The sequence below is a fragment of the Aspergillus clavatus genome, genomic scaffold, assembly GCF_000002715.2.
Source record: "Aspergillus clavatus NRRL 1 1099423829805 genomic scaffold, whole genome shotgun sequence".
NCBI classification, from domain to species: domain Eukaryota; kingdom Fungi; phylum Ascomycota; class Eurotiomycetes; order Eurotiales; family Aspergillaceae; genus Aspergillus; species Aspergillus clavatus.
In genome coordinates, this window is record NW_001517094.1 from 3,559,413 (window position 1) to 3,587,038 (window position 27,626).

At 50.7% G+C, this 27,626-nt stretch overlaps 10 protein-coding genes across 10 annotated transcripts, besides 7 other annotated features; 5 read left to right on the forward strand and 5 right to left on the reverse strand.

The window, feature by feature from the left end:
* Positions 1-699: 699 nt before the first annotated feature.
* psrA (putative general stress response phosphoprotein phosphatase Psr1/2) lies at positions 700-2,739 on the reverse strand (the record flags this gene model as incomplete). Its single annotated transcript, XM_001269680.1, has 5 exons — positions 700-912; positions 977-1,075; positions 1,133-1,282; positions 1,342-2,534; positions 2,640-2,739. The coding sequence occupies 5 exons, from the start codon at positions 2,737-2,739 to the stop codon at positions 700-702; spliced, it is 1,755 nt and encodes a 584-aa protein (XP_001269681.1).
* A 4,639-nt stretch (positions 2,740-7,378) lies between these two features.
* On the forward strand, positions 7,379-9,838 carry pxa1 (putative peroxisomal ABC transporter (PXA1); the record flags this gene model as incomplete). Its single annotated transcript, XM_001269681.1, has 1 exon — positions 7,379-9,838. The coding sequence occupies one exon, from the start codon at positions 7,379-7,381 to the stop codon at positions 9,836-9,838; it is 2,460 nt and encodes an 819-aa protein (XP_001269682.1).
* Positions 9,839-10,247: 409 nt separating this feature from the next.
* Positions 10,248-10,277: a microsatellite.
* Positions 10,248-10,278: a microsatellite.
* A 49-nt stretch (positions 10,279-10,327) lies between these two features.
* On the forward strand, positions 10,328-10,976 carry ACLA_029900 (uncharacterized protein; the record flags this gene model as incomplete). Its single annotated transcript, XM_001269682.1, has 2 exons — positions 10,328-10,523; positions 10,840-10,976. 2 exons carry the CDS (start codon positions 10,328-10,330, stop codon positions 10,974-10,976), a joined length of 333 nt encoding a protein of 110 aa, XP_001269683.1.
* Positions 10,977-11,167: 191 nt separating this feature from the next.
* On the forward strand, positions 11,168-12,979 carry ACLA_029910 (uncharacterized protein; the record flags this gene model as incomplete). The annotated part of the gene is made up of 1 exon (XM_001269683.1): positions 11,168-12,979. The coding sequence occupies one exon, from the start codon at positions 11,168-11,170 to the stop codon at positions 12,977-12,979; it is 1,812 nt and encodes a 603-aa protein (XP_001269684.1).
* Positions 11,255-11,324: a microsatellite.
* A 207-nt stretch (positions 12,980-13,186) lies between the features above and the next one.
* ACLA_029920 (uncharacterized protein) lies at positions 13,187-14,404 on the reverse strand (the record flags this gene model as incomplete). Its single annotated transcript, XM_001269684.1, has 3 exons — positions 13,187-14,064; positions 14,122-14,274; positions 14,341-14,404. The coding sequence occupies 3 exons, from the start codon at positions 14,402-14,404 to the stop codon at positions 13,187-13,189; spliced, it is 1,095 nt and encodes a 364-aa protein (XP_001269685.1).
* A 2,818-nt stretch (positions 14,405-17,222) lies between these two features.
* Positions 17,223-18,515, reverse strand: ACLA_029930 (cyclin family protein; the record flags this gene model as incomplete). Its single annotated transcript, XM_001269685.1, has 1 exon — positions 17,223-18,515. The coding sequence occupies one exon, from the start codon at positions 18,513-18,515 to the stop codon at positions 17,223-17,225; it is 1,293 nt and encodes a 430-aa protein (XP_001269686.1).
* A 12-nt stretch (positions 18,516-18,527) lies between these two features.
* Positions 18,528-18,574: a microsatellite.
* Positions 18,528-18,575: a microsatellite.
* A 1,701-nt stretch (positions 18,576-20,276) lies between these two features.
* Positions 20,277-20,310: a microsatellite.
* Positions 20,311-20,568: 258 nt separating this feature from the next.
* Positions 20,569-20,606: a microsatellite.
* Positions 20,607-21,552: 946 nt separating this feature from the next.
* On the reverse strand, positions 21,553-22,328 carry xgeA (putative endoglucanase; the record flags this gene model as incomplete). The annotated part of the gene is made up of 2 exons (XM_001269686.1): positions 21,553-21,958; positions 22,009-22,328. The coding sequence occupies 2 exons, from the start codon at positions 22,326-22,328 to the stop codon at positions 21,553-21,555; spliced, it is 726 nt and encodes a 241-aa protein (XP_001269687.1).
* A 1,509-nt stretch (positions 22,329-23,837) lies between these two features.
* erg2 (C-8 sterol isomerase ERG2) lies at positions 23,838-24,713 on the forward strand (the record flags this gene model as incomplete). Its single annotated transcript, XM_001269687.1, has 3 exons — positions 23,838-24,189; positions 24,296-24,322; positions 24,376-24,713. 3 exons carry the CDS (start codon positions 23,838-23,840, stop codon positions 24,711-24,713), a joined length of 717 nt encoding a protein of 238 aa, XP_001269688.1.
* Positions 24,714-25,056: 343 nt separating this feature from the next.
* ACLA_029960 (putative PP-loop ATPase superfamily protein) lies at positions 25,057-26,310 on the forward strand (the record flags this gene model as incomplete). Its single annotated transcript, XM_001269688.1, has 1 exon — positions 25,057-26,310. The coding sequence occupies one exon, from the start codon at positions 25,057-25,059 to the stop codon at positions 26,308-26,310; it is 1,254 nt and encodes a 417-aa protein (XP_001269689.1).
* A 492-nt stretch (positions 26,311-26,802) lies between these two features.
* On the reverse strand, positions 26,803-27,132 carry ACLA_029970 (LYR motif-containing protein; the record flags this gene model as incomplete). The annotated part of the gene is made up of 1 exon (XM_001269689.1): positions 26,803-27,132. One exon carries the CDS (start codon positions 27,130-27,132, stop codon positions 26,803-26,805), a length of 330 nt encoding a protein of 109 aa, XP_001269690.1.
* Between the last annotated feature and the right edge of the window lie 494 nt (positions 27,133-27,626).

Consider the following 27,626-nt stretch of genomic DNA (forward strand, 5'->3'; position numbering starts at 1 on the left):
GATGGGACAGCGTCAGAACCAATCTGGGACGATGGTGATGGTGAGAAGAAAATAAAAATCTGACGCAAGAGAGAAGAGATAACACAAGAGCGTATACATGAGATCAGCTAGTCTTCAGCTGATGGCCAAGACGGACGCCTGCGTGATGCAAGAAATCTCAACCAGGCGAGGGACTGGTGTGAGACAACTCAGGAAAATGAATCAGAACAAGGGGGGGAATATGGTATCTGCTCGCTGGGAGTTCAGAAAAAGACACAAGAACATGGGTAGTGCAGCAAAGACAAGGTAACAATGGTGGATGCAAATATGGATGATCGATGGGTAAGAGTCAAGTCAGTGGGCTAACAGACAAGCAAAACCAAGAATGCTGGTCTTACATAGTCCATAGGGGTCACAGAGAGGAAGAATGGAAGAATGCAAAAAGGGGTGCAAGAAGAAATACAACAAGGTGAAGGCTATGGTAGATTCAAACACAAGCTGTGACCCGCGCAGAAATTCGAAACCGGCTGGCTCCTCCTCCTTCCCATCATTCTTACTAGCGGCTGCACAGCAGGATGAGTATCTCCGTATGCTTTGAACAAAAAGGTATCGGTTGCTGTCATCTTGCTTTTCTTTTTTGGAGGATGCGGAAGGGGCAAAAAAAAAAGATCAAGATCGTAGTTTGCTGGAAGATTGCCGGAAGAAATAAGGTTACAGACATTACATGGCAACATCCAGGACCAGGCTGACGTCCTTCACTTGTTCGCCGGCAAGGTCTTCGAGGACGGGAATCAAATCAAGAAGCTCGTTATCGTGGGCGTCAGAGAACCAGCTGCTGATGGGTATCGCATGTTGGGGATGAAAGATATACGAAGTGGGAGAATTATCGATAATGATTGTCTCTCGGAGGTCACGACCAACTTGAGATAGATCCTATCGTATCAAAGTCAACGAATGCACGTGGGACCATTACCAATGATAATTGAAAGTCACTGACCTTGACGTAGTTTCCTTGATGGTTGTAGCAACTGTCTCTGAACAGTCTATGGTGAACAACATTATGGATGTCAAGTTGATCTAATAGAGGATCACCGTACTGTTTCTGAAATCAGTACGCCTGCATGGAGCATGGTTCTGCGAAGGGGCATCATACCTTAGAAACAGAGGCAGTGAAGACAACAACTTCGTACAACTCTCCCACACGTTTCATGAACTGGTCGACTCCAGGTCGCTTGATCACGTAGATGTTGTGATACTGGCCTTCAATCTCGACAGGTATGGTGAAATCAGCACGTTCAAGAACCTGTGATGAATTTTTTTTTAGCATGTAAGCGACCTCCGTCGGACGAGGTGAAAACTCACTTTGAAGCTGCTGTGGACCAGCGTTTCATCCAAGTCAAGAACCAAACACTTTCGATCCCGCAGATGCGGTAATGGAGGTGGCAGCAGCCATTGCTGGTGTCTTTCAGGTGTCGCTATCTGTATTTGCTTCCCTGGAAAAACCTGCGGGAGTGGCGGCGGCGGGGGCATGACTGCCGGTAAATTGGTCTCCTCTTCATGGGACGAGTTTGCCTCGTTTTTTTCGACTGAAGATGTTTCGGCAACTGCTTCATCAGATTCCACGGTTTTTTCAGGGGTATGTGGTGGCAATGCGGCATCAGGTTCATTCCCTTTGGCCGCGACATCGCTGGCCATCTCCGACTCCGCGGCCACTACAACAGCGGGTTGGACGGGAAGGGACTCGTCAGGCCTAGACGTCTCAATATGATGCTTTTCGGAGAGTGATTCATGATCGGGCTCGGGTTGTTTGGAGGACACAGGGCCATCGTATTGCGTGCCTTTCTCTGAGATATCCGCCAATCGCTGCTGCTCCTCCACCTGGGGCAGAGAGGGAGGAGATTGGTTCGACGACAATGTCAAGTTAGGCGTTTCTTCGCCGAAGAGATTGGGCTCCTTAGTCTCATTTCGACTCGGAGCATTGGTGGCATCAAGATCGGCTTTTTCCGGTGTAGGCTGGGTGTTTGGGATTGAAGGCCGCCGAGTGGTCTTCTTCGGCGGGATAGCAGATTCGTCCGGATCGACATCAGAGGACGAGCAACAGCTCAAAAAGGCGAACAGTCTGTGCGAGACCTTGGGTTTGATATCCGACTTAGGAGGATCCCGCGTGTCAGAATTCGTCGCGGCCTTCTGTTCTCCCATGTTTGATGCCCCCTGAGTCGGCCGCCAAGATCTCTTGCTGCTCCCTCTACTCCTGTCCCTTCGGCCCTTCAGAATGCTTCTTCTGGAACCCCGGAGCGTATTCTCCGAGTCATCGTGCGCGGCATCCTGCGCGTTATCCAGTGTAGATTGTCCGTCAGCCTTCGATGACGATCGCGACGAGCTGGGCACCAGCAAATGTTGCTTCTTGATCGAGTCGGCTGTGTTAGTCGCAGAATGGCTCTCAGGGGATTGAGTGGATGCGACGGTCGTAGACGCAGGTTCGGCAGGCTCTACAGCGTGTGGTTGGAGAGAGGTACTCGTGTCTTTGGCATTGTCCTGAGACGACGATCCAGGGCCTAGTGGGGACCAGTGTCAGCGATCCGTGTCAAATGCTCGCAACAGCGCACGATGAAAGGATGCAAACGGCGACAAAGCGACAATGACAGGTGGGAGACTCTTACCTGGCTCGGGGTTACCCACGGTGACAGACATGGGCACTTCTCCTGGGGCGGTGTTGGAGAGTTGGGGTGGAGAATCTCGCTCGGAGCTCCCTCCGAACATCTGGAGGCTAGCAGAGCGAGATTCACAGAAACAACAATGACAGAACTAGAAGAGTTGAGAGTGTTGATACCGACGTGTTTTGTTGAAGCACACACTTTGATGGCCACCAGGGTTCCACCGAGAGGGGGCAGAGCGGCTTGAGAGATGTAAAGACGCAGCCTCCTGGGTCGAGTAGTCGTCGTAGGTAAAGAGTGCTTGCTTAGCTTCCAGGTCGGCACTACCGCCTTATTTGCGGCTAGTGCGCAGCACTAATAAGAAACTCCGTAGTGACCGTACAGAGGAGGTGCTAGTCTAGTCGTTGAAGCGCTCAATCCACCTTTTGAGAGGCTTTCCAGATATCGCACAAAGGGCGAGGGTGGAAAACTGGACGCGCACCTGCTCAAAGACACTGAATTCGACTGGGAGGGTACGGCAAATTGGGGGTTGATGGATGGAGGGATTCAACTTCAAGAATGGGTCGGAGCAGTCACGTGGCAAACCAGGGTTGACGGGGGGGGAAGAAAGCAGTGCAGGAGTCAGGACTGCAGGAGGATATCACTCGAGCTCGGCGGCTATAGGCTGAATGAGATGCGCTCGAGATCCTTAGGTCTACTTCTTTAGTGAGTTAACATAGGTCATCTTACTAGTATCTTCTATTGTCCACGGAGTAGGGAGAAGATGATCGATTATTATTCAGATTTTAGGATGGAGAGTTATCGGATCTGCAATGAAGGATTTCCCTTTGAGAGGGTGGGTTCGTGCGCTTGATACAGGATACTGTATCCGTAGTAGCTAAGGTACCTACTATTAGTAAATTACTCAATACTGTTACCTACCTACCTGGGTACTACCTAGTAGGGAGGTCCTACCCAGGGGCCTACGGAGTACAGAGTAGGTAGCAACCTCAGAATCAGCCTGTACGGAGTAAGTACTCCGTACGGAGTAGGTACCAAGTAGTTAGGTAGGTTGTTCAGGATAATTAATTACTGATGGAGAATATTAATGGCTTCCGTCTTTGCATGTTGACTGGCTAATGAACCTGTCTTTGGAGGGTGGGAACGGGCAGAAGGAGGGGAGAGAAACTGGGAAGGAAAAAAGGCCGCATGGGTCACTCCGACTCGCTAGGCCTGGAAAATTATGGAGAAAAGAAACACGAATTACAAGCAGCTGATCTAGTCTAGACTCTAGATCTGTAGTAGACTTACTACGGAGTAAGTTACTACGGAGTACTACCTAGTAGACTAGTTATGATATCGAGGGTGCAGGGCTGCAGAGTCAAGAATAATGCAGAGTGCAGGGTGCAGTGCAGATTATTACCTAAGGTATTCAACCTAGGGTACCTAATAATACGACGCACCTATCAGTTACTTACAATCACCTCCTTATTGTTTGCCTTAATTATAGTAAATGCTGCTGCTTTTAAGGTGTTAAAATGGACGAACCAGGTGATTTGAACCCCTAAGGTTTAAGGTACCTTATGAAGTTTATCTGGAACGGAGCAGGCCGAGAGTTTACAGACAAGTTGCTGCAAGCCTGCAAGACCTCAGGTGTGACGATATGACTCAACTGATTGTACGAATATATTGATTTCTTGACCAAGTGTCTACTCTTATATGGATGATAACCTCATCTTAACAAGCGCTTTAACGTTCTTAGACCTGGCTGGAGTAAGCAAAAGATAGCCCAGCACCGGTCTATACCTAGAGAGGTCTCTACAGAGTATGGTTCAGAAGGCCATTCAGGAGCTGATCCTGAGAGCATCAACGGCTCATTGTGGCAGGCCATATATAACTTGGTGAGCTTGGGCCTGTATAGTCAAGATGACCTAGAATTGTCATATCATATTAAGGTCAGGAGGTTCTATTGACTTATATCCATTGAGAGCTGTCAATATTGAGACATCTCTCTCGACTGTATCTTGTAGCTGCTAGGAACTAACAGATTATCGCCCCTTTTGTCAGGACTATTATCGTAGGTATTTTCCGAATCACCGCGTTGAGAAAAATCCTGGTGAGCAGGCCATGATGTCCCTCCCTAAGGCTTTGTCGAAAGAAACGTCTGATAGTCATTTCGAGATACTCGTGGTTGGCCATGTACTCAGAAAAGTGACTGTAGGCTGTAGCTCAGGAGCTTAGGAGCAGGATAGGTCAAAAAAATCGAACAGTGCTGTATTTAAAATCGGCGATCGACGATTGTGTGGGGAATTTATGTTAGCTCCCGTTCATTGTGGCCATTCAAATTGCGAGTTACCAGTTTTATTTTTCTCAGCTAAAGTACTTAGTTACCTAGGAGGCTAGGATGCCATAAATCCAACCTCATCGCTAGGTAAGGAATAGCAAACCGATACAAGGGGTCAATTAAATAAATACTAGTACATCCGTAGAGGCTGGTTACAACCACCAACGACATCCTTGCGAGAACTTTTAAAATATGATGAGAGCATTATATTTCCTGAAACAGACCTGAGTGAAACAGGATAGTGTCAATGCTGACAGGCCCTTTCAGCATGTGTTTTCTCATGTATCTTCTGATCAAGTCATGAAGAATTTCCTCACCTTCTCATGCTAGGTAGAATCTTCATTACATGACGTGTATCCGCTTAAGAAATTCCCAGCTGTTATCTCGTAGCTGAAAGAATCGATCTTTTCGAATCCATGTCCGAGCACCTCACAGTCATACAGTCATACTACCTACGGAGTAGATATCATATCTACCTAGGTATTGACTGTTTAAGAAACTTCAGATACATGGAAATCTTTGCGCATACCATAGTGGAGAACACTCAGCGTTGCACGATCTTGATTTGACGCAATTTTTCTCAGATCCCTACCCTTCCTCCCCACTTTGGTCCCCATACTAATGAGCTGGCGCCAAATCCTCACTCAGGAATGGACAATCTGAGGATTCAACTTGGAGCTTGCGAACCATTGATATTTCAACCACCGGGTCTTTCTTGACTACAGCCCATGATTGGTTTCTTGAGAGGCCCTTCCTCAGCCTTTTTTGGAACTCTCGATCTCCTAAGAATTAAGATAATCATTTGTTAAGCCACTGCATGTCGCCATGTTCTTTCTTGTCATGCCAAGATGTCTCTGGGTGCTTCGACTCGTGGAGATGCATAGCGTGAGTACAGACTACATCCGACTGCTACAGAGCAGTTCATATTTTGTATAGTCCAATAATAACTGTCATGACTGATGACTTGAAGTGATTCCTGTATAAGCATGATGGACTCCATCCACACTCGGAAGGTAGATAGTTGATATAACTGCCGAAGGCCTAAAACTCGAAGAGCCTCTCCCCTAAGCCCGGAAGAAAATCTGCCATGAATTTGTAATTGTTAAGATCACTCTCAGTCTCTCGGCTCCGAGCAGACGCCGACCTACCATTGAATCCTACAGATTACGTGGTCTCATTCTATATACAACCTGCACAAGAGTTCTGGGAGATGCGTTCACAGATCCGATCATCCGTAACTACAATCTCAGGATACATCTTTGGTACTTGAGCTTATATTAATGCTATAAAAACGGGTTGACTCCAATGAAAAGTGCATCGGGAGCATCACGTGGACTTCATTCTGCACGAACACCAGAAATGTGCCACGACCCTTGCGACTTCGTCCTTCTTACTTTCATTCTATCTCAATTCGATGGTGAGAATATCGGGACGACTCTACAGCCCATGCCTTTCCAGAATAGCAGACTGTGCCGCAGGGTACTCATCTTGTACGACAGCGAAAACTACATGGTCACATGACTAAAAAACCTTGTATATCAAGGGGCATGTCGGCTGATGGAGACTATAATACGGCTGAGTAGGACTGCCGATAATTTGTACTACAAGTAGACGATATATCATGTCCAGATTACTATCATGGCTTGATAGGAGTTGTACGGACTTCAAGGTGGTGCAGCCAAATAGCCATGCGCCGAAAACATTAAACCTTACTGTGACCGTGCTCCAAATATGCTGTCGATCAAATTAGTAGGCTACAACTTGCCCGTCATCAAATCTGTTTCAACAATACTCTGCATCTCAAAATGCTCGCTTATGAAGAGCCCTAGAAGTGTATGAAAGTCTTTCGCACACCTGAAGAGATCATCTCTGCATAGTCAAGACTTCTTCAGGCACCCCAGAGAGATCGACTTTGGGGCTAAATTAACTGAACATGTATAGTTTGGATATCCATTCCAGATGTTTTTCATATGTTGTTTGGCATGTCAAACAATTTCAATCAGTTATTCATATCATACAGAGACCTAAATGCCAATGCAAAGGAAATGATGTCAGGAAAAGTGCCCAATCCTGGGGTCTCCGCACGTGAGGTCAGTCACTCCGCATTTCTGGCCCGAGGTCTTCACATGCCAGGGAAACTGCAAAACGAACAGCATCAACCTTCGTCAGCAGCATCATCTAGCACATCTCGACTTGCTCGACTCACATTTCAAAACGACATAACGGCTTTTTAGTACCTCTGAACTTGCTGATTTCGTTGTTCATGAATCCTTTCGTACTGATTATAGTACACTGCGCGTCTATTTTGTAGGCGCCCTCATGGCTCGCGACGCCTTGGCTTAGGCGTGCCAGCTATCGCAATCGGAGCCCTGACAGAGAAAACATACACGATACAAAGGTTCCAGCACCCCTCTAAAGAACGATGGCCGCTCAGTCGACGCTCCGAGCTCGGGAAGACCCCCTCGTTGCGTTGTACACTCATTACGCCAACCTACTCCGGTCTCGATTCAAGCGATCATCGAAATCTACCAAGCTTATCGCAACCGCCATCTTGCTTCTCTCTATAGTGGGAAGTGGTTATGGTGGAGTCAACTGGTACCGAGGGAAGGTCATGGAACGCGCCCAGGGCAGAAGATTGCTGCGTCGCAACTCAGGAATCAGGGGCAAGGATGGATCCCGGACGATTTACGTGCCTTACAAGGACTCGACCTCCAAGGTCAAGATCAATCCGACAAAGCCGACTACGTTCGATGCGCATAGGCGGTTGTTCTTGAACCCACCGTCCTCTGCTCGCCCTCATATTGGAGAAACCGGTTCGATGGTCCCTCCCCCAACAACAAAACCGGGATTGAATCTTGCGTTTCTGCACCAGTTTCTCAGCCTTTGGAGTATCATGGTTCCTCGATGGAGCAGCAAAGAGACCGGCCTGCTGATGGGACATGGCGTCTTCTTGCTGTTGAGAACGTATCTTTCACTACTGATCGCGCGATTGGACGGTGAAATCGTGAGGGATCTTGTCGCGGGTAAAGGACGGGCATTCATATGGGGCCTTGTGAAGTGGTGTGGCATCGGGACACTGGCGTCATATACCAACGCCATGATCAAGTTCCTACAGTCAAAAGTCTCGATTGCCTTCCGAACACGACTCACCCGATATATCCACGACCTCTATACTGCAGACAACAATTACTATAAATTATTGAACTTGGATGGAGGTATCGACCAAGGTGCAGACCAGTTCATCACACAGGACCTCACTCTCTTTTGTTCGGCAGCCGCCGCACTTTATTCTTCTATGGGAAAGCCACTGGTTGACTTATTTGTCTTCAATTACCAGCTATATCGCTCGCTTGGACCTCTGGCCCTCGGTGGTATCCTCACTGGATACTTCAGCACGGCAGTGGTATTGCGCAAGTTGTCACCGCCCTTTGGCAAACTCAAGGCTGTTGAAGGCAAGAAGGAAGGGGACTTCCGAGGTCTGCATTCAAGGTTGCTTGCCAACGCCGAGGAAATTTCCTTCTATGGAGGTGCAGATATTGAGCGCGTTTTCTTGCTGAGGAGCTTCAAGGACCTGCAGCGGTGGATGGAAGGTATCTATAGTCTTAAAATCCGCTACAACATGCTGGAAGACGTCATCCTAAAGTACGCCTGGTCGGCCTTCGGTTATCTTATCACATCTCTGCCAGTCTTCCTCCCCGCCTGGGGAGGTGCGGGTGGTGTCTTGGAGCTAGCGGACGCCTCTGAAGATACCGGTCGCGAACGGGGTCGCATGAAGGAGTTCATCACGAATAAACGCCTTATGCTGTCTCTGGCCGACGCTGGTGGCCGGATGATGTACAGTATCAAAGATATCTCGGAATTGGCTGGCTATACTTCGCGTGTTTATACCCTGATTTCAACTCTCCATCGAGTCCATGCGAGCGCCTACTACCCCCCACGCGACTCTCATGCGGAACTGTACTCCCTGGCGGACGTACAGGGTACCATTCACAACGGCTTTGACGGAGTGCGCCTAGAGCAAGTGCCGATTGTTGCACCATCTCTTTACCCTCGTGGCGGAGATGAATTGATTGAATCATTGTCCTTTATCGTGCATTCTGGGGAGCATCTGTTGATCTCGGGACCAAATGGTGTCGGAAAATCGGCAATTGCTCGAATCGTTGCAGGCTTGTGGCCAGTTTACCGTGGCCTAGTCAGCCGCCCCAGAGGATTTGGGCTGGATGGAATCATGTTTCTTCCCCAAAGGCCCTACCTCAGCGTGGGGACTCTGCGTGATCAAGTCATTTACCCTCATACCGAGATCGACATGCGCGAGGCCGGCCGAACAGACGCTGAACTCCAGAAAATTCTGGAGGATGCTCGTTTGGGGTACTTGCCTACCCGCGAGGGTGGGTGGAATGCGCGTAAAGAGTGGAAGGATGTCCTCAGTGGTGGCGAGAAGCAGCGCATGGCTATGGCGAGATTGTTCTATCACGAGCCTCACTACGCGTTTATGGACGAAGGCACCTCGGCCGTCTCGTCGGATGTCGAGGGCGTGCTCTATGAACAAGCCAAGGAGAGGGGAATTACCGTGATCACAATATCCACGCGTGTCTCTCTGAAGAAGTATCACACCTTCAACCTCACATTGGGTCTAGGTTCCGAAGGGGAGCGGTGGGAGTTCGAGCGGATTGGCACAGAGAAGGAGAAGTTGGGAGTGGAGAAGGAGATCCAAGAACTTCACAAACGACTTGACAAAGTCGATGAGTGGAAGCGACGGCGAGAGGAAATTGAGAAGGAGCTGCATAGGGTTTGGGTTGACGAGGGCGAGCTGTCTCCACCGCCATATGTGAGGGAATCTGGAGAAGCCGAAACTGAGGCTGAGGATGATAGGGCACCATAAGGAGCAGCTATTGACGAGAAGCAAGATTAGATGATTGCCTCAGAAGCTTACGTGGTATCTACTGTAGATGAATTAGATATGGATGTCATATATCATCTCAAGCAACTCTCAATTCTTCAGACCATCTCAGACTATCTATCATCCTGTCGTCTCTATCGGTCACATGACCAACGCGAGTGAAACCGCGGAAGAGCAAGCCTCCTTTTGCAGCTCACCAGCAGTATCATCAGCACAGTTAGAAAGTACCAGAAAATCAACTCGATGCAATCGATATCTCTCACTTGAGGGTCAAATTTTCTCAGGAAGTAAAGCGCAGAAGCCCTTCTTCTACCTCATTTCTCCCAGCATGTTGAACTCACCACTTTGCTAGCCTTCTGCTTCCCGCTATCTCAATTCCATAGCTAGACCCTTTTTTTTTTTTTTTTTTTTTTTTTTTTTTTATGTTTTCCCCTCTTCTTCTTCTTTCACTACTACTTCATCGCTATCATCATGGCCTCATCTCATGAACCACAGCAGACCTCAGCAGAGGATGGGAACGCGATCGTAATCCCCATTGAGCGGTCATTCAGTGATGGCGACAAGTCCACTTGGCCCACAGAGGCCCGGTTCGGCATGCCAGACGATAGAGGGTATCGTGAAAAGGTCGCTATCATGTGGCTGAGAGAGATTGGTGCCTATGAGGAGGGTATGTATTGACCCTCATATTGAGAAAATCGATTGTATTTTATGTATGAGGACTTGCTTTGTACTCCTATCTGGTTGCTTTCACAGTCTTGCGTTTGTTTATTGGAGTAGTTGAGCGTGATTCTATCCTGTTTCAAACCCACACATGCCCTTTCTTTTGACTCAATTGATTGATGATATGGGTGATGGATATACTTCTGTCATATCTTGAGTTCAATGACATGAGAACATTGGATTTTGACCCTATCCGCCCACCTATGGAGGTTCCGGGTTGTCTGTTTCAGTTCGACATTCAAAATACTAACTCTCACTCCCAGGCATGGACTATGTCATAGACACTCTGCCGGATGGATATGCTATCTTTGACAGGCCGCGTGGAACAAACCCTGATATCGTAAGTCTTGTTCCAAAAGCCTTGAACACGACTCCGCTGACTGAAGACATAGCGCGATAAATTCCTTTGGGGACACCCGGTAGGGCAATATTTTTCCTCAACAATCCAGTTCTTTCCGCACTTTCTGTATCTCATGAAGGGCGGAAGCGAACCGTGCTTCTGCTCTCTCTGTGAAAAGCTGGCAAAAAGGAATCAGCGCATCAAAGGTTAGCCCATTGATCCCCTCGACATGAAAAATCAGACCTAATCGCATGCATGTAGAGGGCATGCCTACAAGAGGCCCAGGAAGGCCCATTGGATCATCTAGACAGTCTACTCCTGCCAAATCTGGTCGGCCACCTGGTAGACCACCAGGCCGACCCCCCGGTCGACCCCCTGGAAGGCCACCGGGCCGGCCTCTCGGTCGACCAGGACGTCCGCCCGGAAGACCGCCACTGAATCCTATTGTTGATCGAGAAGGTACCCCGGACGTTTTTAAGATGGCCATTATGAAGCTCAGGAACGTGGGAGCGCTGGACGAAGAGATCAAAGAGCCCTCCAGCATGGACTGGCAGGCAGAGCGACCTGGCCTTGAAGAACATCTGCAGAACATAACGATGCAGCCTTCTTATGTCCCCCGTGCCGGAGAAGTTGTGCTCTGGACGCCTAACTTTGACGGCGATTTATCCTGGAACCCTGAACACGCATGTGTGGAGATTTTTGATCCAAACACGAATCGCTGGCTGGGGGTACCCGAGTGGCGAGCAGGCATCGTTGGCCAGCCCCCAGAGGAGGAAATAGTACTCCGGGACCTGGTCGAGACGGCCTCCAAGGGGTGGGGGGTGAATTATTCTGGCTTCCGCGTGGAGACGTTCCCAGACCCGCACAGCGCCGACAAGAGCTACTCATTACAGTACAAATACGTCCACCTGAAGTGCATTAAACCTTTCAATGCATTCGAGCTGTTTCTCCAAGGCATCCCTCGGGAAACCCTGCATCCTTCAATTGAATATGCCATGACTATCATGTCCTCATTCAGCCTGCTGGAGAAATTCCACTTTAGAGGACGGTGGCCGAACGCATCGATCTACTGCCGGGGGATCTTCATTGGCGCGGAGCTTCTCATTCTAGGCGATGCAATCCGCCTTAAACCGACGGGATACACACCGGAAAGTGCGCATAAACCAGTCGTAACAGATGTCATGGTGATTGACGAAATCCGGCTGGATCTCATCCAGTGCACCGATGATATCAAATCCGACCAGCTCGCAGAGAAATATCATGTCCGTATCGGGGGCAAAGTCTACACGAATAACCGCCAGCGAGCTTCCACGGAAACAGATCCTCCAAAGCCGCCGCCACGGCCCCTGTCACCTGAAAAAGTGCTCAGCACTTTCCAGTATATTGGCATGGGCGGGTACGGGGAATGGTACAGTCTGTACTCAGGAAATATGGTAGACATTTCGCAAGCCATGGTCATCGGCCGGTGCTACGAGCCTGATGCCATGCGGTTACTCTACGGCAGTCTGTCGCTTGGACGGGACCTGCGTGGTGTGTTGAGTGGACGGAAGTACTCTCGACGAACGGACGAGCGCATCCCCGAGGGACAGGATTGGCTCTGGGGCGACTTCCGCACACAGACGCTTGCGATCGAGTCTCTAAACGGCGAGGACGTCGGGCACTACAGCGAGGTGCGCGACGTGAAGATGTGGCGGGCCAACCTCAAGGTCCTCGCCGGCAAGGCCACTGCAGCTGATTTCCGGGACGCAAAGATTCCAGGCGAGCTGGGACGGCCGAGCCACAAATCGCGCTCAACGTTTGACCAGGTGCGCAAGACGAGCAAGATGGTCAGTGTTGGTCTGGGGGCGGCCATTACGGACGTCAGCAACAATGTCAGCTCGGCGGACGAGAGCAACGTCCAGCTCCAGCTGGGGACCGACGATGAAGCGGATGAGGAGTCGGAGGAGGAAGAGGATTTTACTTTGCGTGTTGAGGACCTGCGAGGGGGAACGGAGGAGTCGGAGGGCGGCGATTATGCGCCTGGGAACCACGAGCATACAGCGAAGCGGCCAAAGCATGAATGATTTGTAAACAATGCCTGATAGCCGGGAAGATAAAATTCTTTCAACCATAACTGGTGAGACAAGGGCCATTATCTACCCTGAAATAGTGCGAATACGTATATACAATACAACACGAAGGCCGAACCGCCCTTCCTCTCCCCACTTGCGCATAAAGCCCCAGCGCTCGCAAGAGTACCCAAAAGGGGATGAAAAAAAAAAAAGCAAAGCCTAATAAGTTCTCTTCACCACCTCCCTCGCAAACTCCCCAAAGCTCTTCCCCGGCTCCACCTCCTCCCCCAGATTCGGCTGCGTAAACACCGCCAGCGTATTGCGCGCGATCCTGCCCCCGCCGACTGGCCGCGCCCCCTTCACAAAATGCGGCACAGCACGGAACTTGCCCCGCGTGATCAGCTCCAGCGCCTCCCCGGTCTGGAACGCCAGACAATCGCGCGGGATATTCACCTTGACGATGGCGCCCGTGCGCGACCGGATATACAGACCGGCCTTGGGGTCCGGGGAACACGGCAGCTCGGGCAGCGGGGCGGCAGCCGACGCGGAGGTCGGTGAGGGTGGGGTCGCGGCCTCATCGATGAACATGGCGGATGTGAGGCCCGTGAGACAGCCGTGGTCGAGGTGTGTGGCGCACCAGTCGTCATCTGTGTTTGCGTCTGTGTCTGTGGGTGCGGGTGCGGATGCGGATGCCTCTGCGGTGGTCGGGAAGTAGTGCAGCAGCCTTGCCTTTGTGGTGAGGCTTGTCTTGACGACGTGCTCGAGATATCCCGGCTTGTAGCCGTCGATGTTGGCGAGGGCGTAGCGGTCGCAGGCGCGGGCGACGAGGGCGGCGGTGTCGATGATGAGCGTGCAGAGGTCCTGGAGGGCGGGGCGGAAGGTGGGCAGGCGCTCGGCGGGCGGCCAGATGTTGGGCGCGGTGTACTCGGAGAGATCGGGGAAGGAGTCGGCGGGGGCGCCGTGGAGGTCTGGGTTCTGGTAGAAGGCGCAGTTGACGTAGTAGGAGCCCTTGAGGGTGTCGAAGTGGCCGGAGCGCAGGGTTTCTTTGCCGCAGGACCAGCCGACGAGGTATTTGGCGGAGGGGCTGGTGAGGGATTCTGAGGGGGAGTGAGGAGTCAGTATTGGATCTGGGAGAGGTGTTTAGGGGAAAGCACCTAGTTCATTGTCTGGGAGCGCGGCCAGATACGAAGCGTTGGAGAGGACTTGCGCGCGAAGACGAGTAAAGGCTGGGTCCAGATCTTTGACGACGATGATGCCCAGTGAGGCGGGACCGAATGCCTCTGTCAGAGTGCCAAAGGAGACGGAGCCTGCAGATCATAGATGAATGAGTATACATGTGCTTGAAGATATGGTAGTGGTGGTCGGCTACATACCATCAATGAGCTCCTGAAGACTCACAGTGACTGGTTGGGCTTGTGGCACGTCAGTTGAAGCCATGTTGAATCTATATCACTGCGCGCAATGTTGTAGGGATGACAGCTGTAGTGCTTTGAGACTACTTGTGGTGGTGTTGTTTGTTGACCCCTCTCTGTGTCCCACTTCCAACGTTACATTCTATCGCTTATCAACATGACCTTATCTCCCCATTGTGGTCGTTTTTGACTCTATCCAAAGTGACCTCTCTATAAGAGTGACATTGAGCATCAGGGGACAAGAAAGAAAGGTATGTTTGCTTCTAGACTAAGTCAGAGCAATAAATAACACCGTTTACATAGTAAAATGAAAGAAATCTGGTCAATAGTCCATCAATCTATTCAATATCAGCCAGCTATGCAAGGAGACCTTTCACTCTACACAGACAATATCAACGAGGGTATATTGAATGGCTCCTTCACTGCATCTGCAAGCAGGTTGACAAGCTGCCCCAGCGCAATGGCATATAAAGACCATCTCTTCCCCCATAGGGATTCCTTCTTCTACATCAAGCCTGTCTACTTCCTGTTCTCTCAGACCAGAACTTTATATACCCAGACCCACTCTTCACTATTGTTCTGGATGATATCAAATTCAAAGAGAGCGTTTATATACAACACTGATCTCTTCTTGCTAATCTGGCGAGTATATGGGACTCATGTGCGCCTTCATGGCCAGTGCCATGTCTTGGGAAACCTTTATCCTTCAACTGAGATATGGCCATAAAGGATGAACATTCTTCAAGCATGGCAATAATGAGACCCCAGGGAGATTACAGTTACATCACACTCACTTGGTTCAAGGCATTTGGTGCCTAAGTTTGTCAGGGAGAGACATCATCAGGTGATGTGAGGTTGAATGACGCATGGTCTATGACTTTGTTTTGAATTTTCCTTATATCCCTAGCCCTCCTTCACCAGACCATACCACTTCTCCATTCCTTCACAGCAGGATTTCAGAGCCACCACACAGAGACTTTGATCCAACATGTCGCAGACAGAAGTGTGGACACCGCCACACGAGTGCTGTTACTCAACCTTGGAGGATGATACTTCCAGAACCCTGCGTCAGCACGTATCTCCTTAACAACTGAACTGCCCAAATGGAACATCAGCCACGGTGTCACCATTGCGTTGGAAATAGCCACACGCGAGCTCGGTGGATGATAACGATACGAGAATTGGACGCGAGCTCCTGCGTTAGGCGTGGAATATGAAATCTTTATCTGGGACATTCCCTGAGCATGAAACCTGACCGCTCCTGCTTCAGTATACTGAGCCATCCTGGTTTTCTTACCACCCCCTAGGGATCTTCTATCACGACGATGCCGCGGAAGAGAAGTCCACCATTTCTCGCAACAGTCAGAACAATGGCCTCGCGAACTACAATCCTAGTCCAGTACCAGATGAGGACAATGACAGACCCGACGGTAACGAAGGTACTCTACAGTCACATGGAGCGAGTACCTGGATACGGACCGCCAGAGTCCGTGTTGACCTTCTAAACACTATGGAACTCATTTCAATGATGAGGCGGCACTAGGCTCCGACGGGCGTTAAAAAACGCTCGGTCTTGATGGATATGCCTCATTTGCGGCAGGTCTAGGAAACCTCGCCCACTGATTACCTGTTGAAAACGTGAATTCGCTGCCAAAGCTTGCTTGGCTCGATGCTGATGTTCTCGACCAGTATCTAGATATTTCGATAATAAAAGCCCATTTGACCTTGGAAAAGGTAATTTGCAACTCTCTCTGTTCAAGATGTTCATACCCGTACCGTGACGATTCCCTAGATGACGAGTCTTATTTCGAGTTATCGGTGCAGACAACATCTTTTTTTTTTCTAAGTGCTTGCTAACTACTTGGGAACTACTTAGCGTCGTATGGACAATTTTGAGGCCGCGAACAGGACTTCGGCTGCCGGTCCTTCCCAGGCAGGGCCAAGCACTGTGACCCCTACCAAGCCATCGAAGCCCCCCCCCCCCGGAAGAAGGATGGCACAGTAAGTAGTTTCCAACTGCTAGTTAAGCATTTCCTAAGTAGTTGCTAACTGCTCAGGTGCATATCACGCATATGCGTCAGCAGGAACGCATTTACAGATAACTACATCTGGGATGAATAGCGGCAGAAGCAGTGGAACAAGACACCAAGGGCTTGCATGGTGCCCGTTTGGCTGCCATGCAGGTCACTGCAATTTGGTTGTGGACGTTTGGATTGGCCGGTAGCATCTGGGAGAGGCCATCATTGATGAGTACGGACGGCCTGTGATACAGCATGTATTGTTCCTCGCGCAGTGCAAGATCCACCCATGGACCGCGACGAGCTGCAGCTGCACGGGAATCGAGAGCGATAAGGGAACCCAAAACTTAATACCAGCATTTATTTGAGCGAGTCATAGAGCATCATTGATTTGTTCGTATTAAGTATCAGCTACAGTGTGATGATATCCATCTCCATGTCAATGACAATCATAACACACAAACATACATGCGTTAGGGGGGGGAAGACAGATCCTATCTAATGGCAAATCAATTTTGACGGGGGTAGAAATCGAAAAATAGACATACAGGAAGACATAGCACATAAGCATAAGGACGCCGTACCATAGCCATAACCATAACCATTAGATGCAATGCAACAACCAGTCCAAATATGGTATGAGGGAGATGAGAACAAATGGAAAGAAAAAAACGGGGGTATTCTAATCATAGGTGCCTTTTGCCAGTTAAAGAAAGGGAAGTGAAGAAAACATCAAGAGATCTAGCGAGTGTTGGTGTGTTTGTTTGTCCTTGTGAAGGAAAAGAAACTAAGTGTCAGTCAAGACCAGCTTGACTGACGAGGCACCTAAACCTGGGCACGGCCACGAGCGCCCATATGATAGCCTGCGGCAGATGCCAGGAACCTCGCCATGAAGCCGGCGCTGCCGCCATGGGCAGCCGTGCGCACCTTCTTGTTTGGTTGCTGATGGGGGTGGAAGTCGTCAGGGCAAGCCTTGTCAGCGTGCATGACGGGGATGTTGACGTAGCTGTAGGCCAAGGACGAGGCAGCAGGGCTGCTGGCTGCGTCGGCGACGAGGACCTCGTCCATGCTGGTGGAGGAGTAAGAGGTGCTGATGCTGGCGGGCGTGCCCCGGGAGCTGGGAGCGATGCTGGAGGAGCGCGAGCTGAGCGAGTTAAGTGTCTCCGCACGTGAGAGGCAGGGGACATCTGTGATAGACGGCGGCGAGATGGAACGGCCGGAGCGGTGGGGCGGGGTACGCAGGCGCTGATGGTGAGGATGGTACGGGGCGTACCGGTCGCTGTCACCGATGGACTGCGGCGAGCCGCTGAGGCTCGATGAGGAGACGTGGCTGGGGAGACGGCGGCGGGGCGATCCACCCTCTACCATGCTGCGACGAGCATCTGCGCGCGCCTCAAGTTTCTGGCGGCGAAGGCGATTGGCGAGAAGCTCGGCAGAAGCATGGAGTCGGCGCCATTCACGGTGATGCTGGTGCTGTTGTTGGCGGCGCAGCTCTGCCTCGCGTTCCTGGGCCTTGGCGTGCGCTTCAGCCCTTGCCTGGTAGTGCTGACGAATGGGAGCCAAGAAGGGCTCGAGATGCTGGAACAGATCGTCCTCGGCGACGCGGGTGTCCCATTCCAGGAGGAACAGCAGCTGGCGCTCCATCAGGTTGACCTCGGGCAGGGAGAATGAAAAACCATCGTATCCCTTGACCGCCGTATAGCGGGCCCAGTGCTTGTTCTTTGGACTCGAGTCGTTCAGGTTCTTCGCAGCCAGAATCAGCGAGGCCAGGAAGATCCGGTGGACGGTGCACCGCATCCCCTTGGCGACGGGGGGGAGGCGGGCGCGCAGACGAGCCAGGTAGACCAGGGAAGTCATCAGCGTGGGGACCTGCACCGACGACCGGGTGACTAGCGAGGTAATGAATGTCTCCAGAGAAGGCAGGGGAGGCAAGTCATCCAGTGGAGGTGTGCTCGGAGGTGTATGCTGGCCGTGACGGCTGACAGCAGAGGTCACATGCGACTCGCAGCGGATGACCAAAGAAGCCTGCTGGGCCAGATATGCGACCATCTCCCGTGATACGGGACGTGTGATAAACTCATTTAGAGCAGCTCGATTGAGAGCCACGGAGGCGTCCATGGTTGAAGAAGATTGTTGTTGCGGTTGTTGTGGTTGTTGTTGTTGTTGTTGTTGTTGTTGGAGAAGTATGAGTACCACCGTATAACAAACGGGGATTAATATATTGAACAACGTCAACCCTGGAGATCTCTCGTGTTTGTCTCGAAATTGGTTGATTTCCTCTCCCTGTAGTCACTGGGGGCGAAAGAAAAAGGAAAGCTGAAATAGAAACGTCGACAACGAAGCTTGCGAGGTGTTTGGGGGCGATGGGGAGAAGTGCCAACTGCCAACAGCGAGAGTGGGAAAAGCAGGAAGCTGAGAGAGAATACGATAGAAAGCTGACCAGGAGGGGACAGCGGCAGTTGAAAGGATTTTTAAGAGACTGATCCAAATTCCCGTCCGGCAGGAATGATGTGGTTCAGGAATGCTGTGAAAGAGAGGATAAGGTTGTCGTGTCAACCTGGAACGCTGTGAGAGCGAAGGGCGGTTCTGAAAGAGGAATTGCAGGATTAGACGCGGTAGACTCTCTGAAAAATGTGTCAATGGCCAGTCAGGAGATACTGGAATTGATTCTTGTGGAGGACGTTGATTCGAACTGAGGGAGAGAGTGTGTGATGGTGAGTCTGGAGTGACTGGATAACCTCAAGAGGGAAAGACGACTCGAGTTGATTACGGGGTAAGACCGATTATATTAGAAGGCAAGAAATGGAAAAAAGAGTAACGAGACACGAGAAAAGAGAATCAATTAATGATTACGAGGCAAAGGAAAGAGAAATGGCGAGCGAGATTGAGCATGTGGATGACCGCGTGAAGAATCCCAGGAAGTGGTCCAGTGGAAGTACTTTATAAGACTTCATGAATGTAGTAGCTCCATCATCCGCCATTCTCGATCCAGTCAGTAATTAGATACTTCATCGAGAGGCATGCGTATGCGAATAAGGTGGTGGTGGAGGGCGGCTGGACAGCTGCAAGGACAACAGCAGCATCCACAGGGATAACCGACTCGATACCTGCCTGTGTACCTAGCTAGAATCCTTGATAACTTACTTCCAGCTCCCTAGTCTCCTAACTACAGTGGATGGAGCAGCAAACGCATGGATTGATTGACTGATTGACTGCAATTCTTCAAGGGTCCAACTGGAGTGGTTTAGCGCGCGATTCGAGAGAAGAGCAGCCATGCATGCGATGATTGGTGTTTGGGGTTGACGATGAACCGGTCAGTCACAATTATAGAACAGCTGCGAGATGTTTGGACACCTAATTGTTGATTATTTCATTGCTGAAAATCATGCCGAGGACATCATTATTACTGAAATTGTCTTATATTCAGTATGCTATGCTATGCTTTGCTATAGAATAGATATACTCAGAATCCAGTGGCAGGAATCCAACACGCACCACCACCAACGAATCATCCCGCCCTTCCAGTTTGTCGCTCAAACACGGATCTCCTTGACGTTGACCTCTCTTGATTCTCTTCTATCCATGAATTCCTCAGCCTCTACCTTGCTCTGAAACCCTTCTTGCTTCCCTCAGGCGAAACGTGCTCCTGTTCCGGGCTGGAATCCCAGCAACGCGTTTGCCCCCTTCAAGCGCATGAGGTCGATGGCTTGGAGTCTGGAATTTGTGACTGTTTTTGACTCCTTCTTGAAGGAGCTAAGCGCTTCTTCGTAGTTCGTAGCATTAAATCTATTGTTTTTGTTAGGCATCCATGAGATGGGGACAAGACGCTCTCTCTGTCGTGTACATTCCAGGAATAGCCTCAGTTCAGCTACTACTGCGACTACTACTACTACCACCACCACCACCACCACCATAACAACGCCACTTCTGCATCAACCTGTAACCCAGATGCATGACATGGATACATTCATGATATCATGGCCAACCTCACCTCAACTTCATACAATTCATTCTACTTCATGCATGCACTGTGATCATCACCTTGCTTAGCCCTCCCTGTACCCCTCATGTCATTCATCCCTAGAAAGTGCAAAACCATCCTCCCCAGGGGAAACTGAACCAATTTCTCCCATAGCAAGGTACTGAGGTACACAACATCCCACCTCCTTCTCTCTCTCTCCTCTCTCTCCACTCTCTCCTCTCTGTCCTCGTGTAAGACGCAAAATAACTCCTACGAACCTAGATCAAAACGCGTATCGCTAGACTCACACAGACACGGACACGGATCGTATTCTTGCCACCCACAAGAGCATTCCCCAAGTCTCCTAAAATATCACATTACTAACCACCCACTCAAGTTACTCAACTAAATCTCATGCACACCATTGCCAAATGCTACTATTTTCAGCCCGTTCCTGCAGACAAGAAACTCTGCAGTTCGACCGACGACCTGCGCTGGCCCATTAAGCGCCCCCCCGTCGGCAGGACCCTCGTGGGCGCTTAGGCTTGCATGCTCATCACTATTGAGGTTCTCGTAGTCGTATCGCATCGCTCAAAGGCTATCGGGGACTGTTGGGATCTGTCATAGAAGAAACTACTACGTACTATTACTGACTAACTAGAGTCTGGACACCTTTTTAGTGCAGCGGTAGATTCCTACTAGTACAATAGGATTCCCCTCCCCCCACCCATGGATCGCTGTTCTATATATACACACAACACGCACTTCCTCCCCCCCCCCTGTATCGTCTTCTGTAGCTGTGTCGTGATTGATGGACCCCCATTTGTTATTCCTTGGTGATCCGGACTGGGGACTGGGGATTGTTTGCCGTCCAACAGTGGGGGATTGGGGTGATTGGGTCCTGCCGGTAAAAAGCTGCTGCCGCCGGGGTGCATGTCGTGTTGATAGTCAGGTCGAGAGGACTTATGCCTGAAGGGGGATTTGAAACGAGCTAGTACCCCCCCCCCCCGGGGCGCTTGATGGAGCAATTGTGGTTTTGAAACGGCGCGTAGATGGTTTTTGTCTAGGGTTGGAGAGAAGCGTCTGAGAAAGAACATGTCATGAAGAGCTATTTACATTTCCCATCACATTTCAGAAAAAAAAAGGAAGAAAAAAGTGCTTTAGGCACCTGTGTCTATAATCCACATATCTAAGCTAAGCAAGATTGACTGAGTACTCCGATACCGTCAGCACCGCATCACTTCCGCTGAATGGCTCAGTTCCGGCCTGCACATCCAGTAGATACAGGTCTTTCGACAGACCCTGCTCGCTCGTCAGGTAGTCGATAAAGCCCTTCATGTCACCAGCAAAATTTTCTGTCGATGATGGTGCCACGAAACTGTATACCTGCATTGCGCCGTTCGGGCCCAGGTACAGGTCCCACTGGACCCCGTTAATCGTGGGCGTAGCGATGGGCGAGCCCGTCGAGGAAATAGGTCCAGCACCGCCCAGAGCGGCCAGCCAGACCATGATCTCATACTCCTCGCTGCCGGTAGCGGAAGAGCTGAGGAACATGTCGTATGCGACATTGGCGACGATATCGGAGCCGGTGTAGCTGTCTCTATTAGTCCCCAATGGTTCTCTCACACTGTCAAAGGAAAGCATGCATACCTCCACTTCCAGGTCGAGTCGATGCTGCTGACGCTGCTCAGGGTCGTCGGGGTGAACTGCAGAGCGGCGTTGGCGTAGCTCTTAACCTGACCTGGGCCGCCGGACCACGCCCACTCGGTGCTCCAAACAACAGTGTCTCCTGAGATGGACTTAACAGTCGTGCACTGGTGACCACCATCATCGGCGTTACCCTGGCCCCAGAGGTTGTTGTACACGATAAAGTTGCCCTCGATGATCGAATCCCATTGCTTGCAGAGTTCAGTAGCTGCCTCGGCGGTCGCCACGGTGAGCGAGAGGGCAAGAGCGAGGTTGAACTTCATGTTGAGCAGATGGAGGCTTATGATTCAATGAGCTGTGTTTGCACAGAACAGACCTTGCCAGGGGGATACCCACGATTCTTATATGGGCTGAAGGATATCAGGCCTTCATCACGACCTGACTCTTGGACGCCTAGAGTTACCCATTTCAAGGTATGATTATCATCTCAATCTGCAGAATGGTTTAGTGGACCACTGAGTGGTGGATTATTCAGTATCCAAGCCTCATCTTGAGACACAGAACCGCTTCCCACAGTCCACATTCGGTGGTCTTCCGCTGAAGAAGCATACAATGAGCCAGTTTACCCGGATGATCACAGACAATCCATCAGTGAGAGGTCATTAGAAGGTGGAAACATTGAACAAAACTAACGCGCTCTCCCAGAGCGACAACGACATTGGTGGAATCAGAGCAGAAAAAAGAAGCATTGTGGCCGAGGCATGTCTGCAAGAAAAATTGATTGACATACGTAAGTGGCCCCCGCATTCTGCACTCCAGACTGAGACGATGCCACACTTTCAAGTTTCAATCTGATGAATAAATCGAAGGATAGTGAATCGTCCCGTTGCCGATTGTGGACATGTGCCGACCTCATTGCTAGCGGCATCCTCGACTCTTGACGCGGACGGGCATGCGCCCGTTTCATCCATGGGGGGGATCGACGGCGGTTTGAAATTTATCCTGCGAGTCAGTGCTCGCCGGTTATTTGACTGCGATATTTGAGACTTGAGTTCCTTTAAAATAGTCCCATTTCCACGTCGGGTACGGAGTACTCCATACAGCCGACGGTTTTATCAGCATGTATAGAAGTTTGATCATAGATTGGTGAACCGGGTCCAGAGTCGGGAAGATCTTCCAGATATTTAAACAGCGAGAATCACAATCTCATCTTTGTTCTTGCTCTTGGGGCGTTTGAATCGCTTCCTAGCATTGAATTGCCTTCTCTCTGGTCTCTTCGAGATGGCCAAATGTTGATACTTCGTCTCAGCTTCGAACTGCATCAACCACACAGATGTGTGCCATAAAAACGTCCAATATCGCCATCAATACATTGTCTACTTTCAGCAAAAGAGCATCATAGACGCAATGAATAGGTTCTGAATCTCAAATCGGTTGAGTCTTCGACTTAGCTCAGTTGCTCCTGAATCTGGCAGTAACTGGCTTTACTGAAGCAACCGACAACTCTCGTTGCACTGCCTCAACTGAAAAGGAGCATCTCGCCTCGAAAAGATGGAATTCCCTATTGTCGATCAGCATAAAAGTGATGCCTACCGGATCTCTCTATCCGTCGTGGTCTGACTCTCTGAGAGTATTCATTGATTATTAGATATTCCCAGAAAGCCAAGACAAACAAACAGGGGAAATCCGCGCGCTCCGCGGGCTCCACCAATATTTTTTCTAATCAAAGCCTCTTTTCCTTCCCCAGGATTTAACCCTTTATTATCCTCAATTGGACCATTCATTCATTCTACAGTCCATCGATCCTCTCGCGAGCTATCTACGCGGCCACAATGCCCTCCAAATCCTCCCGTCAATCAACTCCTCCCCGCAAGAGCTCTTGCGGCTGTTGCTGTTTCTCCATGCGCAAGCTCGGTTTCCTCGCAGCCTTCGTGGCCATCTTTGCCGCGCTGTACAGCTACCTCGATGCGCGTGTTGAGCAGTTCTATATCTTTGACCCGGAGCATCTACATGATCTGTCCCAGCGTGCTGTCCAGACCCATGGCAACGACACCCGCGCGATGGTCGACTACATCGTCGCCGAATTGGACCAGAAGATCCCCGGCAACCACATCAACAAGAACGAGGAATGGATGTTCAATAACGCTGGCGGTGCGATGGGCGCCATGTATATCATCCATGCCAGTAAGTTTTCATCTCTGTTCCGAATCCACGGTCTCTCGATCCGTGAATCAGGCACAGAGACCGATCCGTGGATCAGGCACTGTATTTCTTACTGACCATTATGCAGGTATTACCGAATATCTGATCATTTTCGGTATCTCTACCTATTTTCTTTGTCTGCAATTGAAGCATTGCTAACCAGCACAGGCACCGCTGTCGGCACTGAGGGCCATACCGGCCGTCACACCGCGGACGACTACTTCAACATCCTCCAGGGAACCCAGCTCGCCTACGTCCCCGGCACCTACGAGCCCGAAGTCTACCCTGCCGGCACTGTCCACCACCTCCGCCGCGGAGATGTCAAGCAATACAAGATGCCTGAGGCTTGCTTCGCCCTTGAGTACGCGCGCGGCTGGATCCCTCCCATGCTGTTCTTTGGCTACGCCGATACTTTCTTCAGCACCCTCGATTTCCCGACTCTGTGGACCACTACACGGGTTACCGGTCGCGAGATGATCCAGAATCTGTTGCGCTGGAAGCTGTAATGGATATGATGAATGGGAACGGTGGACATGGAATTTCTGGAATATTTATTGTAATGTGGATACTTTGTGTGACTATAGATTATGGTAATGGTATAGACAGGACATAATTTCTACTTTCTGTATGTCTCAAGGCTTCAAGCGTTTCCTGCTTCTGTCTTTCAATCCCTTTTTCTGTTTTGTTTATCTAAATTTTCGCTGACCAAGCCGGTGTGCAAACCGTGCAAACCGCGCAAACACCAATAAATTATCTTTATCGCTGTTTTAATCAGTGATTATCGCGGGGTTCGAAATTCTTCCTCAATGTTTCATTACAGTCCAAAACCTCCATAGAACGGTCGACAACATGCCACCTACATCATGCTTCAACTGCAAGGAGTCGAGAGCGGTAGTTATCCGTCCCAAAAACCGCCATAAGCTCTGCCGCTCCTGCTTCCTCGAGATCTTCGAAACCGAAGTCCACGAGACCATTACCGCCTCCTCCCTCTTCTACCCCGGCGAACGGGTCGCCATCGGCGCCAGCGGCGGTAAAGACAGCACGGTGCTCGCCTCGGTTCTCAAAACACTCAACGAGCGTTACAACTACGGCCTGGAGCTATGTCTGCTCTCCATCGACGAGGGCATCAGGGGATACCGCGACGACAGCCTGGAGACGGTCAAGCGCAACGCGGTGCAGTACGACATGCCGCTCGAGATCGTCGGGTACAGCGAGCTCTACGGATGGACGATGGACCAGGTCGTCGAGCAGGTCGGCAAGAAGGGCAACTGCACGTACTGCGGGGTGTTTCGGCGGCAGGCGCTGGACCGCGGCGCGGCGCGGCTGGGCATCAAGCATGTCGTGACGGGTCATAATGCGGACGATGTCGCGGAGACGGTGATGATGAACCTGCTGCGTGGAGATCTGCCGCGCTTGTCGCGCGGGACTAGCATCGTCACGGACTCGGCGGCGTCGGATATCAAGCGGAGCAAACCGCTCAAGTATGCGTATGAGAAGGAGATCGTGCTGTATGCGCACCACAAGAAGCTGGATTACTTTAGCACGGAGTGTATCTACTCGCCGGAGGCGTTCCGGGGTAGCGCCCGTACGCTGATCAAGGATCTGGAGAAGATCCGGCCGAGCTCGATTCTGGATATTGTCAAGAGTGGCGAGGATATGGCTGCGCTGGTGCCGTTGGAGGTCAGCTCGAGTGGGAAGAAGTGCGGTGGCCGTGCGGCTGCGGTCGGTGCCGAGGATGAGGAGGCCGGGGGCTGTGGAAGCCAGAACGGTCGGTCCAGCGGAGGCGAGATGGCGGCAATGGAGAAGCAGCTGGCGGAAGACGAGGCTGCTCACCCCAGAGAGACGGAAATCAAGCTCCCGACTGCCAAAAGAAAGACGGGCAAGGCGAACAACCCGAAGGCCATCAAAAGCCAGACCATGGGCAAGTGCGAGCGGTGCGGATACATCTCGAGCCAGAAGATCTGCAAAGCGTGCATGCTCCTGGATGGACTGAACAAGAACCGACCCAGGACTGCGATTGAGGTTGGCGTGGGGATGGAGGATGAAGAAAGCAGCACAACGCTCATGCGGCAGATGGAGCGCGTCCAGCTGACGACTGGCTAGTAGGATTGGGGACTCTCTGCTCAATTTTACTACCTTTATATGCCGCTTCGCCCATTGCGGTTGCACCCATCTCCGTTAGGATTCGGATCGGATCACGACAGGTCCAAAAATCGGTATATGCCGTCCAGTCGAACCATATTGTCAAGACGATCTCCCCCATATATGAGTCGTATCTCTATACCCACGACACAACATGGCGGCTATAGATATACCAATCATCCACCAACTCACGAATAACGCTAGATAGCCAGTACCAAGCCAAACCCAATGCAATCAATGCAAGACACACAAAAATTCGCAATTCATAATACTGTACAGGTCATAAGTCAAGGGTTGTAGCTATTATACATTTTCCACAATCCATTCATTCCATCCACCTATCTCCCCCTCTCTTCTCCTCTCCTCTCCTCTCCTTTCTTTCCCTTCCCTTCCCTTCCTTTCTTCACCTTCACCCTCTCCTCCCATCTCACACAAACAAAAAGAAAGAACCCCTCACTCCTTCTTCCCCCCCTCCTTCTCCCCCTCAACCGGCAAATCAAATCCCACCCGTCTCGCCGTCAACCGAATCTTCTCCTGCTCATCCATCGTCATCCCCGGATTATACCGCTCCACGAGCGCCGCATACGTCCGCTGCGCGCGCGCATACTCCGCCAGCTGCGCCGCTTCCTGGATGCGCTGCTCGCTCTGGGGATCGTGAGGCGCCGCGGCCGGGGCGCGGAAGGCTTCGCGGATGCGTTGCTGGAGGGGGGTTGGGTTTGCGAGTTGGCGGCGGGGGAGCTCGCGGAGGACGGCGCGGTAGGCGGAGCGGAGGTGTGTGGTCATTTTTTTTTGTTCGCCCTCTTTTTTTTTTTCTTTTTTGTGTATGTGTGTGTGAGGGCGGATTGAATACTGGATAGGGGTGGGTTGGTATGTTTGTGCCGGGTTGGATGAAGTATGCTTTGGAGAATTATTATTTAGGCTGGGGATGATGGATCGGCTTCGATTGATGATCGAGTCACGTGATACCATTTTTCGGATGAACTTGGGGGAATACTAAGAATCCTAAGGCATTGCAAGAATACTAAGGAAGATGACGGGGTAAATTGTAGATATATTATATCAATTATGATAGCTATAGATACTGTGTATATGTACACCAAGAGGCTCTACCGCTTGTAACCGTCATTTGACCTCGTCAATCAGTCGTTCATAGAAGGCATTTCACATCAGGGGGTAGGTGGTATCAATGAAGATGAAAAATAGATAATGTGCATGTTTTCGGGTGCGAGGTTCGTATTGTATATTGTGTGATAAAGAAGGTCGTAAGGCCGAGGGAA